We start from the raw sequence: 18102 nt of genomic DNA on the forward strand, positions 1-18102 counted from the left end.
CGATTTATATCTTGTACTGCGTGACATTTGTTCACAAAAACCTCCACCTTTTCAAATCTCAAAATCCCCTACATCGTCACAATCTACGTCACTCCAATATGATTACCATTCCTGCCCATAGAACAAGTTTTTTTGAAAGACATTTATTAACCAGCGGCATTAAACTATATAATGCACTCACAGACTCTATGAAAACAAAAACAAGTCCTTCTTTTGAGAGGGAGGTCAAGCGGCATTTGGTACAGCGGGCTTACTACAGTGTCAGGGACTTTGTCGAGTGCTCTGGTCAGACTAGCTTATGTTAAGCTTTATGTTAAGACCAGCCACCTATGTAAGCTTTAGTTTGATTTATTTTAGCATTGACAAAAACTTTAGTGCTGTTTAAATTAATCTGACGTTTTTATATTTAATTTTATTGGGCTATTCTGAAAATAACTTAATGTAATTAACTATTACATAATATTGTTGACGCTATTTTGCAGTGTTCTACTGTCTGACAATAAAGAATTTCTGATTTCTGATTTATATCGGTCGATATTAAGGATATCGATATTTAGATTCGATAATATCGGTATATCGATATCCAAGCTTGTTATGATTCATCAGATGATCTGACGGATCTCAGAATTCATTTACATGAGTCGGTTTGTCCACGGTCGGTCCGTTACTAAAATTGTCTCACTCTTGCATTTTATGCTACTGTTTTGATCTCGTCTTTCAATTACCAACAATTGATGTCAATTCTCACTTTAATTTATATACTGTAGTTTCCCTGTGAATATGATTTTGACACGAACTTTACTATTGGCAGTAAAAATTAAAAATAGCTAGCCTATTGTTCAGGTTGTGCAATGTTTACATAGTTGGATATTAACGTTGCATAATATTGTACCTAATTTGGAAACTGAAATTGTGGTAAGTTTTTATTTGACTAATTTTCTGATAAATAGGTCTACATTATTTTATATAACATTTAAAAACTAATCAGTCTTCAGAAATTGAGTATACCCATTAGCCTATTATATAAAGTGATGTCACTTTAAAAATTTTGATACTTTAGCCATTTTACCTTAGTTTAATTTAGAATTTGTAGGGGGTGGCTAACTATATATTTCAAAATAATTATTGAAGTGTTAAAATTTTTAGGTTATATCTCAATCAGTCCATCAATCTTGGAAACAGAAAGGAATCACGGTTTCTCTGTAGGGGTAAGATAATATACCAAGAAGGGTAGGTGTAAGAGGAGGGGATGACAGGGTTGTCAATAGTGATGGGATAACTGAACGGTTTTATATAACTGACTAACTAGCCAGTTGTTTCGATCTTTAATCGGTTATTTTAGTTGAATGAATAACCGATTAGGCTAATTTAAAAATTCAAACCAGATTATTTGGTTCACTTAATGGGTAGGGTACGATAAGCGGACCCGGTTTTTATATCGAAATTGACAACCGATATTAGACATTACTTAATTATAATCAATCGATACTGATTAATTATTTTGAACAATTAACTTAAATAATCTATATCAACAGCTGTAAACACTTTCAAATAATACACTTAAGATAATATTTAAATTTTAGATAAGTAACATTTGATTATTAAAAATGGCAGTCAATTTTAAAAAACGACGTTGCTTTGAAAGATAAGACAATATGTTTCGTGGCTTCAACATGTTGGACTCGTACCGAAAAACCCATTATGTGAAATTTGTGGGAAAGAAACAACTGTAACTGTGAGAGGAGCAAATATGGTCGTCTTCAGTTTTCCTAACTTTGGTTATAATACAGTAATTTGTTTGATCACTGTAAATATTAAATTCATATTTTAATTTAAAACATATGATTGCTATTGAGGACTATAGATACTTTTATATCAATTTATAGTCTAGGATTTGAGATACGAATATTAGGTATCAATGATTACATTCTTCGATATAAATAACCAGGTCCACTTATCGTACCCTACCCCACTTAATTGTGTACACTTTACATTAATCAGATGAATTAGTAAGTTATAATGAAAATTGTAATATAAATATGTTGTGATTTAACTTGGGTAGGGTACGATATGTGGACCCGGTTTTTTATATCGAAATTGGCAAACGATATTTCTTAATCATAACTATCAATATAACCAATCGTTACTGATTAATTATTTTGAACAATTAACTTAATCTATATCAACAGCTGTAAACACTAAAAAAATACGTATGTAATTGTATTATTATTATTATATATATATATAATTGTATATATATATTTATATATGTATATATATATATATATATATACAGTGGAGTCCCGCTAATCCGAACACGTGTAATCCGAACGTCGGTTAATCCGAACAGGTCCAGGAGGAATTATTTATAACGATAATGAACAGTTATAGGAACTAATTACTTAAAAAATGAAAATGGGTGCATCATTTCGTACATAAACAAAGAAAACTTTAATTAAATAGACATACAGTATTTTATTAAGACAAATTGTGTACGGTACAGTACATAAATATTGAAGTTAAATACAGTACCAAATTGAAACTTATAGGTTAAGTATGAGTTAAATTACTGTATTAAGAAGTGAAATCAAACAAAAATTGGACGTACAGTACCGATATTATTATTGAGTACAATATTAATTGTTAAAAGACATAAGTTCAGTTATTGTCTTCTGTCGCATTGAAGAGAGTTTATTGGATGACTCACATTGCTTAACAATAGAACTCTCACACTAAATACGGTAAATGTGCTTAGTATTCGCAAACACGTTTATTTGTCAAGAAATACAATGCAACAATCAGAAAACATGTTTTAATAAACAATGTTGATAATTCTATAACAAAATAGACCCATTCTCAAGTTTAAAACCGTATTTTTCTGTAATTCTGGCTAATCCGAACAATCACATAATCCGAATAGGGCTCGGTCCCAATTAGGTCGGATTAACGGGACTCTACTGTATATACGGTTACGTAAATGTAACAATAATAATTAATATTACACGTACATGTAATAATATATAATTACATATGTATAATTATACAAACTAGCTATTACCCTCGGCTTTGCATGCAATCTTTAGAACCGAAGTTCTTATATACTTAGTAAAAGCAATTATTATGTAATATGATGGGAGTCCTGTAAAAATTCTAAAACGTAAGTAGGCATACATCAGGTAGGTATTATTTAAGTTCATGGTAAATAATCAGAGTTTAACTTAATTATCATGTTTGGCACGTCTAGGAGCATTTCTGGTTCTAATTAATTATATACATAATGTCACAGCTGAATCTGCCTTGTCATCCTGATCAATAAAACACATATCTCTGATCACACAGGTCTCGGGAGCTTACTTTGGTCAAAAAGCGTATATTTCCAGTCCTTGTCATATATTTCAGGTCTAAGATATTTCCAGTACCGTAGTAGAGTTTGCCTTGTTGTTTTGACAAAGTAAAAATATATATACTTATGTAGGACCGAGATGCCTACTTCAGTTAAAAAGTGCCTACTTAAGACCGTTTAAATTCACTTACCTACTATGTCACAGTTTAGCTTGCCATATTGCCTCGATCAAAATACTATATATCTGTTCGATTATATAGTTCTCAAAAATATATTTTGGTCAAAATCGTGTTGACATAGTTGAGTTTGCCTTGTCCTGATGAAGAAAATACACACATAAGTAGGACTGAAAAGCCTATTACGACCTAGGGGGAAATCCTACCTACTTCTTATGTACTTTCGGTATAAGGGGGAAATCCTTAATAAGGTTATGTAACATTCCAAAATAATCGTTATTAAAGTTTTGCCTTACACTTGTTTTTTGGACTGTAGCCAGGGAAAGAATGAATCGTTGAGGCATGTTAGTATTCATTTCTCTGTTTTTCCATAAGCCATTATTAAAATGTAATATCATAATGTCATGGAAGCCCACCAGTTTAAAGTAACTTATGTGAAAACATTCATAACTTTGTTCATTAAGGTTAGTTTTATAACAGTATTTAATGCATTAGATGATTTTAATTCGTCACTGGTGCAATATGGAGTAAAATTTATATATTAATGTTTTATTTACTATCTGCATTACACTACGGATCAATCACTGTTTATTTATTGATAAAATTTAAATGTAAACAGGTGTTTCAGAAAGTTTGTCGAATTATAGCTGTCAACAGCTGTTTAGTGCCAGTTTAAGTTGAATTATGAAACGTAAAAACTACAATTTTTTCTGAATTCCAAAATATTCAAGGTAACTTTTCTTATCTTTTTCTTCATATAAACTTTCCTCGGATTTCAATGGATATTTACAAAAAGAATTAACCGAATTGGTCCAGCCGTTATCAAAATTAGCGCTTACCAACACATTTCACCATTCATTTTTATTTATAAGATTCAATAATTATGACATAAACAATATAAATTGTGGCTCATTTATTTATAAGTTTTCCTATTTGATCGTTCTCGTTCTGGTTCGCCTATTATTTATGAGTTTTCCTATATATTCATATTTTAATTTAAAACATGATTCTCATTTAGGACTATAGATAGTTTTATATCAATTGATAGTCTAGAATTCAAGATGGGAATATTAGGTATCGATGATTATATTCATCGATATAAAACACCGGGGTACACTTATTGTACCCTACCCTTAAACATAAATAAAATTAGTAGATAAGTCATAAATATAAAACTCATTATTTATATTAGAACATAATACAAGAGGTTAATTCAGCGTTATTGAAATAAAATTACTTCTGACTTCAATTACAAACAATGTTTGGATTAGAAAAGAAAATATACACACAAAATGACAATTTAATTAATACTGGTATGTCGCACACACAGTGCACTAAGTTTGATTTTTTTACATTTTCTAAGGAACCTTACGAGAACAAAAACCCTAATGGAGAAATGAAAAATTAACCACTGTATTTACAGAGTAACAATGGCTAGCTTAGTTAAAACATATCAAATACACCAAGAAATTAAATTAAACTATTGTAACAAAATTGTTAGAAATGTTTTAAAATAAATGTTGAAAATTAGAAAGTAAATTTAAAACGAAATTTTGTAATCGTATTATTACTTATTTTCATTCATTTATTTTAATTTTAGTTATATAATTTTGAAATGTTATATTACCATATAATATCTAATAGGCTACAATATAATTACCATTAAAATGGTAATACTATAATTTATTTTAATTACAAATCACTAAAGTTAACAGAAAGGTAATTGTTAAAGTACAAGATTGGCGTAGCTAAAATACTGATTAGAATAAATTACTAATTCAAGTATAGACTAAGTCTGCGCAATCAATTAAATGTAAAAAATAACCGACTAATTGATTAAATTAAAATAACCAAACTAACCAGTTATTTTCATTCAGTTATTCCCACCACTATTTGTCAACCGTCACATGATAGTTTCAGCAGAAAGATTAGTTCTCCAAACTGTATTTAAATTTAATTTAAGAGATGTCTGGTAATTTATGACTATTTTGGTCACAAGTTTCACCTCCTTGGAGAAGTTTATTCATTGTTTCTCCTTTGTTATTTTGGTACTGTGAACTATTGTGCAACTTCTTGGGCATATCAATATTTATTTTTCCTGATTATTTAGGTTTAGTTGTTTAGCATTTACGGATATAGTAATTATTTATTTCTTTTGTCGTGGTAGGTAGTAGATGGCGGTTTTTGCATGTTTTATGTAAAAGTTAGTGTCATGAGTGCACTTTATCATATACTACATGAATAGAAGAGACATTGTATTGTTTTATTTTACTTTGTACTTAATAATTTATTGGGAATTCAAATGGTTTGTGCACTTCTACGGTAGTGGTTATTTTCAGCCATCCCCATGCTATGTAGAATAATATGGTTAGGTGAGTTTGCAAAATTGTTTAGCTAGTAAGCATTAGTTACCGAATTTTAGAGTCATATTTTATTGGTTGTTATTACCTTGAAGGATGGTTTTAGTTTGTTTACATCACCATTGGACGACACTGAAGGCAAAGAAAACTGCAAAAATATCTAACTGCTAACTGGGTACTTTGGGATTATACCGACCACACCCAGACATGAATCGTTATTTCACATTTCGTTTCTACTGATTACTAGATTAGCGTAGAACAATATTTCGTCAATATAAAACAGGAATTGTCTTATCGCAACCCCTCCCCATCCTCAGACAGAGGTCAAAGTCGAGCGTCTAGTAGATAACGTGATTGCAGAGTCTCGCCGCCCGTTCAGCTGGTGCATCGCTTTGTTGTACTTCCGTGTTTTACCTCTACATTTCTCCAAACACAAAAATTCAACAAAAACAAACATTTACCAAACTAAACTCTTTATTAAAAAAACACTCAAAACTTGTTTTTATTCTTGATCACATTCCGCCACCCAAAATGCGAGTGCCTCCGGCCATCAGCGCGGGCTTCGGCAGCACCTTCGGTGCTGCCCCCCGTGCTGATGTCGACGAAAGAAAAACATCCCTCGAGATAGTACCTATCAGTAAAATATCAAATTCTAGAGGGGCTAAATCAGAAATATAAATTGAATTGTAATGGAAAGGCAATTATGTACCGTGCAAATCACGTGATGCCGCGCGGCCTGCCGTAATCAGGATTCTCGAGAAAGATAAGATAACAGCGACAAAAATACCGATCACAATACCTGGAAATGCTTGTAAGTTTGTAATTTTGTAATTGAAGAGTTGTTTTTTCGTTCTATCATGTTTGTTTCTATAAATTTCTATTTTTGTGTTCTTCATACTGGTGTGGTCGGTATAATCCCAAAGTACCGCTAACTGTTACTGATTCAAGTGACTCAAAAAAAGATGTACGTCCAAGATGGAAATTGACGATGTGGTGTATGCTACATAACATTTTTCATGTAATTCAATTGTAAATATGTACTTAACTCTATGCACTCGAAAGCAATATTTATAGTTTGTCCTCGGTGCTCGAATGGCCAGCTGTACTGCCCGCTGACATTTCCACCTCAGCTTGGCTTTAATTTTTTACGCTATGTCCTGGTTGCTCGAATGGCCACCTGTACTGGCCAGTACAGAATACGACCATTGCTCGTATGGTCAGTACTACTGGACACTATGTAAACACTTTATTATTATTATTTTAATTTATACTTCTATGTCCAGCGAGTGCTGTAACCTATCGAGGAACTCTTAAACTAAATTTGACATGTGCTAACAAAGGTTTCTCGCCAATTACATTTCTGCGTAGAAGATTCAGACAACTGATGTTTCGAAGGTCATTCACCCTAGTCCATTACTTCTTGTTGTGTGTTCATTTGACTTATAATAATTTCTGTTTATCAAAAAACTTATAAACTATAAATTGGTATGGCACTGCTCTGAAATAGCAGTAGAAATAATAACATGATAATAATAAATTAATTTGTGTTTATAAATAACTAGCAGTTGCCTGTGGCTTCGCACGCAATTTCCCGTTGAAAACAGTAAACTATATTCACTTATTCTTTTTCTATCACATTTTAAGCATTGCTGAGATAATTGATAGTCATTCCTTCATGAGTCTCTTGGGCGCATTGTGAAGGTGGTACATATTCCTGCCTCTATCATTCGTGGTTTTTGCTAGGTGTTGATAAGTTATTCAGAACAATAAATGTATATGGATGAATCTCGGTAAACTAATTAGGTTATAAAGAATCAAATTCAGTCTGTTAAAATTACTTTTCTGTCTAAGATATTTCCAGTATTATTTAGGAGTGTGCCTTCAAGAAAATGTATCAAAGAAACCCAATTTCGATCATAAAGTGTCTTCTTTCAGCTCTTTTCATTTAACTTCCATGTAACCAAATTCGATTACCTTATGTACAAACATTCACGGATTTGTACAATGAGGTTATTTTCGTAATAGCGTTTAATAGTATTTTCATTGCATTAGATAGTTTATTGATCATTGGTGCAATCTGAATTTAAAATTAGGCAATGACATCCTCTATGCAACCTGCATTACACTACTGATCAAGCACTTTACAATAAACATTTTCGGAATTTTAAATGTAAACAAATGTTTCTGCCTCTTTGATGAACTTCAGCTGAAAGTATTAACAGCTGTTAAGTATCAGTTCGCTTTGTATTACGGGTCGTAGTGCAGTCTGTCGGATCAAATATAAAACACTCCAACATCAACAACAATTTATAATTAAAAGATTAATTAAATCTATGTTTCCCTCTCTAAAAGTATGCCTATGTTACTTCCAGGAACGTGTAGAATCACTGTACAAAATTTCACGATGTTTCGTGCATTGGTTCCAGAGTTATAACGGAACATACAAACAAACATTCGCATTTATATATATAGAAGATTACATATGGAAATCATATTCAGTAATATTAGCACATTTCAATACTTACATTACGACATTTGCCATCTATATGTAAAGATAACACATGATACAGTAAAGTTCTTGCTTCCCAATCCATCTTCGCTTTATTATACTATTTCCTCCGTCCAGTCTTAGTCTAGGAATCAAGTGTTTTTATACCTAATCAATATCGTATACCTCATCAGTGAGAAATGGATGCAATGTCACCTCGACGATTTTGTGTCATACAAATTGCATTTAGTGTCTTGTGTATTGCTTTGTAACCCAGTATAAATAAATTAGCACCTCTTGTCACAATTTTCAAATAAGAAGTGTTGTTACTTTTGTTATGCTTTCACTCTATAAATGTAAACAAAATGAAAATATTGTTTAAAATAATTGAACATATGGGAGTGCTGTCATAATACTAATGTTTACACATAACAGCTGAATGTATTTAACTGGTTAATTGAATTCACATTACACAACTCTTATGATTAAATTGAAATTTTTTTGCTGCTTTAAAAACTAGTGGGGCGTAGCTTGAAAGGAATTACAAAATAAGAATAGGCCTATGTTCATCGTAGGGGCCCTAGGAATGTCCAAGTAAAATTTTAGTAAAATCGGTTCAATAGTTTATACAGAGTGAGTTTTATGTCCTGGCACACCTGGATATAATTTAAACGGCCCGAGATATCTATGTGAAACGTTGACCCTACCTATTATAACATATTTTTTTAATTTTTCAAGTTGTTGAAAATTTTCCCCCCCTTTTCTTAAGGGGGGTAAAGGGGGGCAACTAAACATTTTCAAATACAAACCCCTATCTTGTGAAACCTCATTTTAAAGGGAATAAAAAAAGAAATGCAATAATGCAAACTAGAGGTCTCTACGTTTATTTTAACAGATTTTATGACAAATTTATAATTGAGCAAAGTGGGGGGTAAAGGGGGGCAACTAAAAATTTTCAAATACAAACCCCTATCGTGTGACCCCTCATTTTAAAAGGAATACAAAAATAAATGCAATAATCCAAACTAGAGGTGTCTACGTTTATTTTAACAGATTTTATGACAAATTTACAATAATAAAATCAGTAACTGTCTTGTCCTGTTTATCGTAAAATGAGTCAACACTAACGCAAATTCTAAAAACAGTTACCTGTTTTAATGTAGCAGGTGTTCAAACTGTTCACCTTCGGCTGTTTGACAGTGTGCTAGACATGTGTAAAAACTTGAGACATGATAGGGGTTTGTATTTGATAATGTTTAGTTGCCCCCCTTTACTCAATTGTAAATTTGTCATAAAATTTGTTAAAATAAACGTAGAGACTTCTAGTTTGCATTATTGGATTTCTTTTTTTATTCCCTTTAAAATAAGGGGTCACATGATAGGGGTTTGTATTTGAAAATGTTTAGTTGCCCCCTTTACCCCCCTTTAGAAGAGGGGGGCAAAATTTTCAACAACTAGAAAAATTAAAAAAATATGTTATAATATGTAGGGTCAAAGTTTCACATAGATATCTCGGGCCGTTTAAATTATATCCAGGTGTGCCAGGACATAAAACTCATTCTGTATGTGAAAGCAAAACCAACAAACAATGGCACTTTCACATTTATAATATTATTAGGATGTTTATACTGAATAAATACTTTCTTTCTTTTAAGAATTATTGTAATACCATTCCAGTACTTTTTTTAATTTGTTTTGTAAAATTTGTCTTATACCTTGAAACTAAATTACCGTACCTCTATTGTTATTTTACATATCAAACAAGTTATTTCTTTTGTTTATTAAATAAATAATGTTATCTGTAATCCATTCCTTTCTTATTCTATTCTTACTATTGAGATTTTTCAATAAACAAGCATTTTTATAACAATTATTATAGTATATATCTTATGCAATTTTTTACACTCTTATTCACATATTACTTTAATTGTACACCGGGTTCCAGTAAGCTAAACTTAATTGTCTACAAAAAAGCTTCTGATCTAAAACCTTAACACAAACTTTAATTTATGAAATGTATTACTACTCCCAAATTAAGTGAGACTGAGATCAAAATGATCGGAAACATAACTCATAATTTATTTTTTTCAATTTTTAACAGTAATTGGCCAATAACTGTTTCAGTGGTAATATAAAAACTCTAGTTGGTACATTCACCAAGCTTTCAAATTCATAGGACGAAATTAAGTTTAAATAATCTGTGGCTGAACCCATCTCTTTCATTAAACATATATTCGTATCTCATATAATAATAGTAGAGTCTTCTGTAAAATTTTCTGTAATATATTTATAAAATCATATTTAAACTCCTTAAATGTATATTTACAATTTCGATATACCCCAAAAAGTGTTATACTTAAAGAGCTATTGTTGGAGGTAACGTTAAAATCAACATGCATTTATTCTTCAGTGGAACGTGAGATGAGCCTGGCCATAAGGAGGCCAGAGTCCATGTAGATGTCGATGAATTCTCTCTCTGTCCTTGGCTGTAGTATCATGTCATATCCTGTTACCTGGTACTTCTGGTCTTCTTCCCCACTCTTGATCCAGACCCTTGACAATGCTATTATATTGTTCATTAATGACAGTCCTTTAAGATACATGCTCAGTTCATCAAAGTGTCTCCACAGACTTTGAATATTTAAATGTTAAATTTCCCTCCCAAAGTGTTGACTGACTTTACTATTTTGTGTGTAACTACTTTAACTTACTACTTATGTCCACTTGTGATAAGTTTCTCAATTTGGTCAAGTAAAGTAACATGAACCCTTTTGTCATCCTAAGATTGTTTTGCAAAAACTTTTCCTTCTACAGTCCAAATAAACTTCCATCCATAATCCCATAATTTTTTTCACCTGGTAGAGTAGCTCTTTCTTGAAAGGTGTCAATTGAACACATATGTTGGTATCCAGTACGTTCGCAATAAAATCAATCGAGTTAATTCACAGTTTTTTGCACTTTGCCAATAGATTGTCATGTACCTGCCTGTTTACAAACTGTGCAATATGTCTAGCACCTTTATCGCACCTAGTTGGTATACAGTGTACAACCTTGTACATCAGTATCTGGCACAAAACACCAACACAGGCAAACAACAAAAAACACTCATAAGAAAATATTTGACGTGTACCCCATCGGATGTTCTACGCACTTTACGTAAGCCTGGCGTGTACCCGATCAGGTACACTATAGCAATTATGAAAAATCGTGTTTACCCAATGGGGTACATGTCGTAAACGTGTTAATATTTCCTTTATCGCCCATTAAATTGAATTTTGTTGGAAGGATTTAATTTCATACACTGGATAGATGAGTAATGACAATGCTCTTATTAGTTTGTTTTGTTTCAGGCCCTGGAACAACATAATAACCTTTCTTATTGGAGCCAACACAGCTGTTCTTTCATGAGTAAAATTCAGTCATATAATTAAGTACACATAGGTAATCGAGTAATTAACAAATAAAAAAGTGGTCTTGCTTATAATCAAACATGAAAATGGTCCCTGAAAAAGTACAGATCTCTTTGATGAAGAAAATGGAAACCTTACTAAATCAAGGTCAGGATGTAAATACTCAAGATGAATACGGTAGAACACTTCTGGACAAAGCGGTTTGGAGGAGTTCAGAGCCTGCAGTTGATCTACTGCTGGAGAGGGGAGCAGATGTTAATATAGTAAACAACAGAAGAAGATCTCCTTTACATTTGGCTGTCTATAGAAACAATGCAACTATTTTTGAAAAATTATTTCAGAAAGGGGGCAATCTAAATCTACTAAATCATGAAGGAAAATCTCCTCTTGATTTAATAATTAAAAGAAGATGTTTAAAAATGATTGAAACTCTTATAGACAAAGGATTTTATTTGGAAAATGAAGTGCATGATTTTCCACCACTCCATCATTTTGTTTACATACATTTTGTATCGGGTGTGGAGTTATTGTTAAAGAAAGGAGCAGATTTGAACTACAAAGACAAACAAGGTAGTAGTCCTCTTCATATCGCCATTTGCAGACAGTACATTGATATTACACAAATGCTTCTCAACAAAGGTGCAGTGGTGGATATCAGGAATAATGAAGGTGAGACACCTCTTCACTCTGCTATTAAAAGAGACTTTAAAGCTGGTGTTGAGTTATTACTTAGGCAAGGTGCTAACGTGAACTTAAAGTGTGACGAAACTACACCACTTCACCTGGCTGCTATAAATATGAATGAAGGTATATTTGATACATTGTTAAATCATGGTGCCAATATAAATGAGAGAGACGGGGAAGGTAATACAGTTTTACACACTGCAGTAAGAGTGAATTTTTTTTATAATGTTAAAACATGTTTAACATTAGATGCCAAAGTAAATGAGAAAAACTGTGATGGCCAAACACCTCTTCATCTTGCTAAGTCAAAGGAGATATGTGAGATATTGCTGGATAATGGAGCTTTACTGGAGGTAAGAGACTGCAAATATGGGGCTACACCGTTCCTCAGAGCTGTTCAATGTGACATATGTACTGTTAACTTACTGTTGGAAAGAGGAGCAGAAGTTAATACGAAAAATGATAGAAGAAAAACTGCCCTTCATATTGTGGTGAATGATTTGAAAAAAGTAAAAACTATATTAAATCATGGTGGGGGAGTAAATATAAAAGACAATGAAGGAAATACTCCTCTCCATATATTTATTTCTCATGGATATTATTCTCAGTGTATTGAGCTCCTGCTTGAAAGGCGAGCAGGAGTAAACATAAAGAACAATGCAGGTCTTACTCCTCTACATTTGGCAGTGTTGAGCCGAACACCATCTGTAATTGAGTTTGTTGTTAGATAATGGTGCCGACGTTTTCCTAAAAAATAAGGAAAACAAGTCACCACTTCACCTTGCACTCTACAATTGTGGAGAAGAGTTTGGTTCAGAAGTAAGTGTTATGTTGGACAAGGGAACTATGTTGAACTTTAAGGACAGAGACACAAACAGTCCTCTTCACTTTGCTGTTTCAAATGGGGATTACGATCTGGTCAAAGCATTGATAGATAATGGAGCTTGTTTGAACTCAAAAAACAACAAATTACAAAGTCCTCTCCACATTGCTGTTTCAAGATCATTTCAACAAGTAGTTCAACTACTGTTAGAGAAAGAAGCAAGTGTGAATGACAGGGATGTTGAAAACAGAACACCCCTTCATTTGGCTGTCTTAGCAAACAATAAGACTTTGGTTGAAGCATTAATTGATAAAGGAGGAGATGTAAATAAAAAAGACAATCGAGGAAGTACTCCTCTTCATTATGCAATTTCAAGTAAAAATCTGGAAGTAACAGAAATTCTTTTACTAAATCGGTCAAATGTAAACCTTAGAGATAAGTGTTACAGAACACCACTTCATTTAGCAATATTGTACCGGTTTTTTGCTGGACTTGATCCTTTATTTACCTATGGAGCTAAAGTAAATTTGATGGACAAGAGAAGAAACACACCTCTCCATTATGCAGCTAAGTGTGGATCAGAGTCATTGTCAAGAAAACTCTTAGAGAGAGGAGCTTTAGTTGATATTCAAGACTCAAAAGGAAGAACTCCTCTCCACGTGGTTATTCAATACTGTATGTGGACAGGAGATGACTGTGCTAAAGTATTGCTTGATTATGGGGCTACCATGGATATAAAAGATTATAGAGGGAAAACACCACTAGATTATGGAGAGGATTGTATTAATCTGCCAAATATTTTTTCAGAATTTATCATCAAAGCTGAATGTGCTAATTTAGAACTATATTTGAATAAAGAAGTTGTGTCAGACCTCATCAAATCTAATGATAGACCACTTGGTTCATTTCAAACCACATGCTTAACAGAACTGAAGCACATGAAAACAAAGAAAATTGGTAGCAATAATCTCTATGATGTGTTTTCCCAATACAGGGATCCTAAATTTGTTATGAAACAATCCATGGAAGAAGCAGTATACTCTCCTAATTTGGATGTAGAGTTTCCTTTGTATGCCCAGCTTTTAAGAGTAACATTTGAGAGAGCAAAAGCTAGGCATAAACTGTTAGATTTAGCAGTAGAAAATGTGAGTGCTAAAATTGATATAACATTGCCAAATGAGGTGAAAAGACATATTATGTCTTATTTAAGTGACCGAGAATTGAAAAGTTTATTGCACAAATAAGTGCACGTTAAAATTTCATATAACTACATGCTATTGTGGAAAGATGCTGAAAATTTGAAAATTCTTTGTATAGCAAGTAACTTGTGGACTATTTCTTTCAAATAAAACTGTGTCTTAACATGTTAACAAGAATGGCACAACAAATGAAAAGTACGATGTACCTTTGAAATTCTACAGAATATGAGGTAAGCAAATATTGTGAAATGTTCACCTTTGCTAAAGGTGTTCATAATTAATTATATAAAAAAAATTTGTTTACTTTTGATAGTAGTTTTTTCACCATAGTTATAAGTAGGTCTAAGTTTTAACTGTTGTTAGACATTGCCAATCTAAAATTGTTTTTTATGAGGTTTGGTTAGAAAATAACTGGACTAGTTTTGGTGGAGCCACAGGACAAACGCACTATAGGTCAACCGCTATTGAAGAAACCTGCGCAGAAGCAAATTTCTGAGCAGTACCGCGCAGGAGGGGCCCCCCTCCGGCGGGGAGTTGGGGTTGGGAGTGGGACCAGCACCTTCTTGTATCTGTTTATCAGCTGTGTGGATCATGTCTCGCTCTCACAGTTTTGTTTACACTGCAGCTACTTTACTTGTTGTAAACTATTATATTTCTTTTTTGTGTAGGCATATACAAGTGTCGAAGTCTAAGCGTAAAATATTAATTGAACATATTAATGTAGTCATAGATGTATGCAGGAAGCTTGCATTTTTTTGAGGTTTTTTTTTTCTTCTCTTAGGACAAGAAGCTTATAAATTGCACTTAGTCCTGTAAGAACCTTTGCGCTGCTTCCGGAGTGACAGGATATTCAGGATGGGTAAGGTTAGGTAGTAGGGGCCGTCTCCTATCGAGTTCCATGAGGAAGAATTAGGGCAGTACATCTCAAAGGAAGATGGGGAGGCCAGCTCTGAACCAGCCTCTCCAGTCAAAGTAGGCAGGGGGTGGCACACCCTTTTTGAGGCTAACAAGAACCTCTGAGGTAAGGGAACAAACCCCACCAACTCCAACAGTCATCTTCCACAGTAGACTAGACCTATCGAATTGCCCATGAACCCCAGAATCATTTGCGGTTAGTTATGTGCCGCTACTGGACATCCAAAGGGTGGCCCAGATTGAAGTGGCACATCGGTTTTTGCTGTGCCCAGTGGTGGGTTCAACTGGTAGGTATAAACCAGCCAGAAGTGATCCCTGCTCGGTGTTGTTTTGAGGTTAGCCGTGCAATGGCAGTGGCCATTAGAAATGTGTCGTTCAATTAGAATGGGTCAACAACTGATCCGGATCAAAGTGTTTCAAAAGACCCGTTCACTTTGAAAGTGTTGTTCAATTTTGCCTGGCAACTGAATAAATTTGATACTTTTTCCCAAATCAGGTATATGAAATGAAATGAAAATGGTTTATTTTCCCAAAAATACTACAGTAAAACACATATACATATACACGTATTGCAACAAACGTATGCACATACATACAATGTCTGAAACCATGTGTCACAGTGAAATAATACAGTACTTATACGTATTTAATTATTTCTTATTATATAAATCTTGTAGTAATACTATTTAATTCAATTAAAATTTGAAAAAAAGAAGAATAGTATAACTGGGAAGAGCCTACATGGGCCTGGTTGTGAATATTGGAACTCAAAACTAATAATAGAACAAACAATATTATAAGTATAAAAAAATAGTAGCTGTGTAATTTTTGAGATTATTAAATGGTTATAGAATTTATTTTTAATCCGGCTGGATATCAATGACAACAGTGACCACGCAGGCAATTGATGAGTCACATTGATAATGATACATAACCGAGTATAAATGTAGTTTTGCTGCACTGTCGTATGAAGTATTAATTATGGTAATTATAGTGAAGGACACACCGAATAACAATAAATAGTGAGGAAGGGTTAGAAGTTCAGCGATAACAAGGGACAAGTCTATATACTTCTTCGCCATCTAACGATAGTAACCAATCCTTCATGCGTTTGTTAAACCAGTAAAGATTAGGTAATTGAAACACATAAGCGAAGTTGTAACTCAAACACGTTACGGTACAAAACATGAGAAATATAATACAAATTTGTTACGCTGAATGTTTTTTTTAATATAGAAACTGTAATGCCGACTTGTTGCGAGTATCATGTGTTATGAGTATAAGTTGTCAACGCAAAAAGAGTATGAAAATTAGTGTATAAGTAAATAAGAATTGTTTTGATAAACAAATGTCTTATAGTCATTAGTTTTGCCTCTAAGTAAAGTAATTCTGAAGAATATGTTGTACTCTTAAAGAACATTATTTTTAGTATTTTTTCTGTTCAATAATTAGTGGCTCAAGAATAGTTTGGAAAGCAGCACCATAGAATATAATACCAAATCAAAGTTGGGATTGAACGAAAGCAAAATAGGCCACTTTAATTTCTTTATCTGTGACTACTTTTCGTAATTGTCTGAAGGCATAAATGTACTTGGGGATTCTATTTTTCAAAAATGACACATTCACATTATGATGTGAATATTTTTAAATATACTTGCAGGTATTGAATCGTGTCCAGGAGCGGAATTTCCTCCCAAACTGGATACGTAACGTATAACCTTTTGTAACAGTGCGTAAGTTGAAGGTCGAATTAAGCCTCGGTCTTCGAAAAACATTGTTATATTTGAGCCATTAGAGTTTGCTAAGTTCTTACCCACATTAGTAAAGAATTCATTAAATTCGTTGGCTACTTCAAGCTTAATTTTGTCATTGAATAATTTGGTATTTGGCAAATATTTATTTAACTGGAAAGAGACTTTGTTAACCTCTCTACCACTCAATTTATTTACAACCCCCCCAAAACATATTTAAATCCCCATTAGTTCGGTTGAATTTGTCACACAAAATAATATTTTTTTTAGTTGCTTTAAAATTCTGCTTTTATGTTCCTGTAATTTACATAGCGGGGTTTAAGCTCCACATTAAATGGTTGCTTTTTAACCAATTTACTTAATTTATCTCTTTCTCTTATATCTTGGACTGTCTGAAGTAATCCATGGTGTTAGCTGTTTTGACCTAGTTTTAAATTTATTCAACTGGCTATTGAAATTGTACTAATATTCTGAAGTTGTAGTGCAAAAACATTTACATTAGTGCTGTTAAAAATTGATTGCCAATTAGCATTTAAAAGGTTATGTGGTAACACATGGTCGATTTAGGTGCGATGTGCAGGGTCGATCTGAGAGGAGGCTTTCTGTGTAGTAGTGTGCGTAATATTATTTTAATGAATCGTTAAAACTTATAGTCAACCTGGGTATTATGAAAAGTGGTGGGAACTTAATCGGTTAAATGAATAAATTGTGTTATTCATAAAAATAAATAATTTACAAACGAGCAATGTGTCTGTTTGATGCTTAGTAATTTACTGAACCATTTGTAGTGAAATTACCTTATGATAAATCAAAGGCATATCAATCAACCAAGTCCATTGTTCATAAGTATTAAAATTTAAAATATTTAGTAATGTATATAGTAACATACAATTAATTATTTTTTTAATCAGTTGTAATAATAATATATATTTACATTTACTAGATTCCGGAAT

At 32.8% G+C, this 18102-nt stretch overlaps 2 protein-coding genes across 2 annotated transcripts; both read left to right on the plus strand.

The window, feature by feature from the left end:
- The first annotated feature begins 610 nt into the window (after positions 1-610).
- Positions 611-13192, plus strand: LOC124363154 (serine/threonine-protein phosphatase 6 regulatory ankyrin repeat subunit C-like). Its single transcript, XM_046818295.1, has 2 exons — positions 611-915; positions 11718-13192. The coding sequence occupies exon 2, from the start codon at positions 11858-11860 to the stop codon at positions 13190-13192; it is 1335 nt and encodes a 444-aa protein (XP_046674251.1). The 5' UTR covers positions 611-915; positions 11718-11857.
- On the plus strand, positions 13163-14699 carry LOC124363155 (serine/threonine-protein phosphatase 6 regulatory ankyrin repeat subunit A-like). Its single transcript, XM_046818296.1, has one exon. The coding sequence runs from the start codon at positions 13290-13292 to the stop codon at positions 14526-14528; it is 1239 nt and encodes a 412-aa protein (XP_046674252.1). The 5' UTR covers positions 13163-13289; the 3' UTR covers positions 14529-14699.
- The last annotated feature ends 3403 nt before the right edge of the window (positions 14700-18102 follow it).

This window comes from Homalodisca vitripennis, chromosome 5, assembly GCF_021130785.1.
Source record: "Homalodisca vitripennis isolate AUS2020 chromosome 5, UT_GWSS_2.1, whole genome shotgun sequence".
Lineage (NCBI taxonomy): Eukaryota > Metazoa > Arthropoda > Insecta > Hemiptera > Cicadellidae > Homalodisca > Homalodisca vitripennis.

Excerpts from the sequence above, each read along its gene's own strand:
- LOC124363154 (XM_046818295.1), top strand. The coding sequence starts at position 11,858 with ATGAAAATGGTCCCTGAAAAAGTACAGATCTCTTTGATGAAGAAAATG.
- LOC124363155 (XM_046818296.1), top strand. The coding sequence starts at position 13,290 with ATGTTGGACAAGGGAACTATGTTGAACTTTAAGGACAGAGACACAAAC.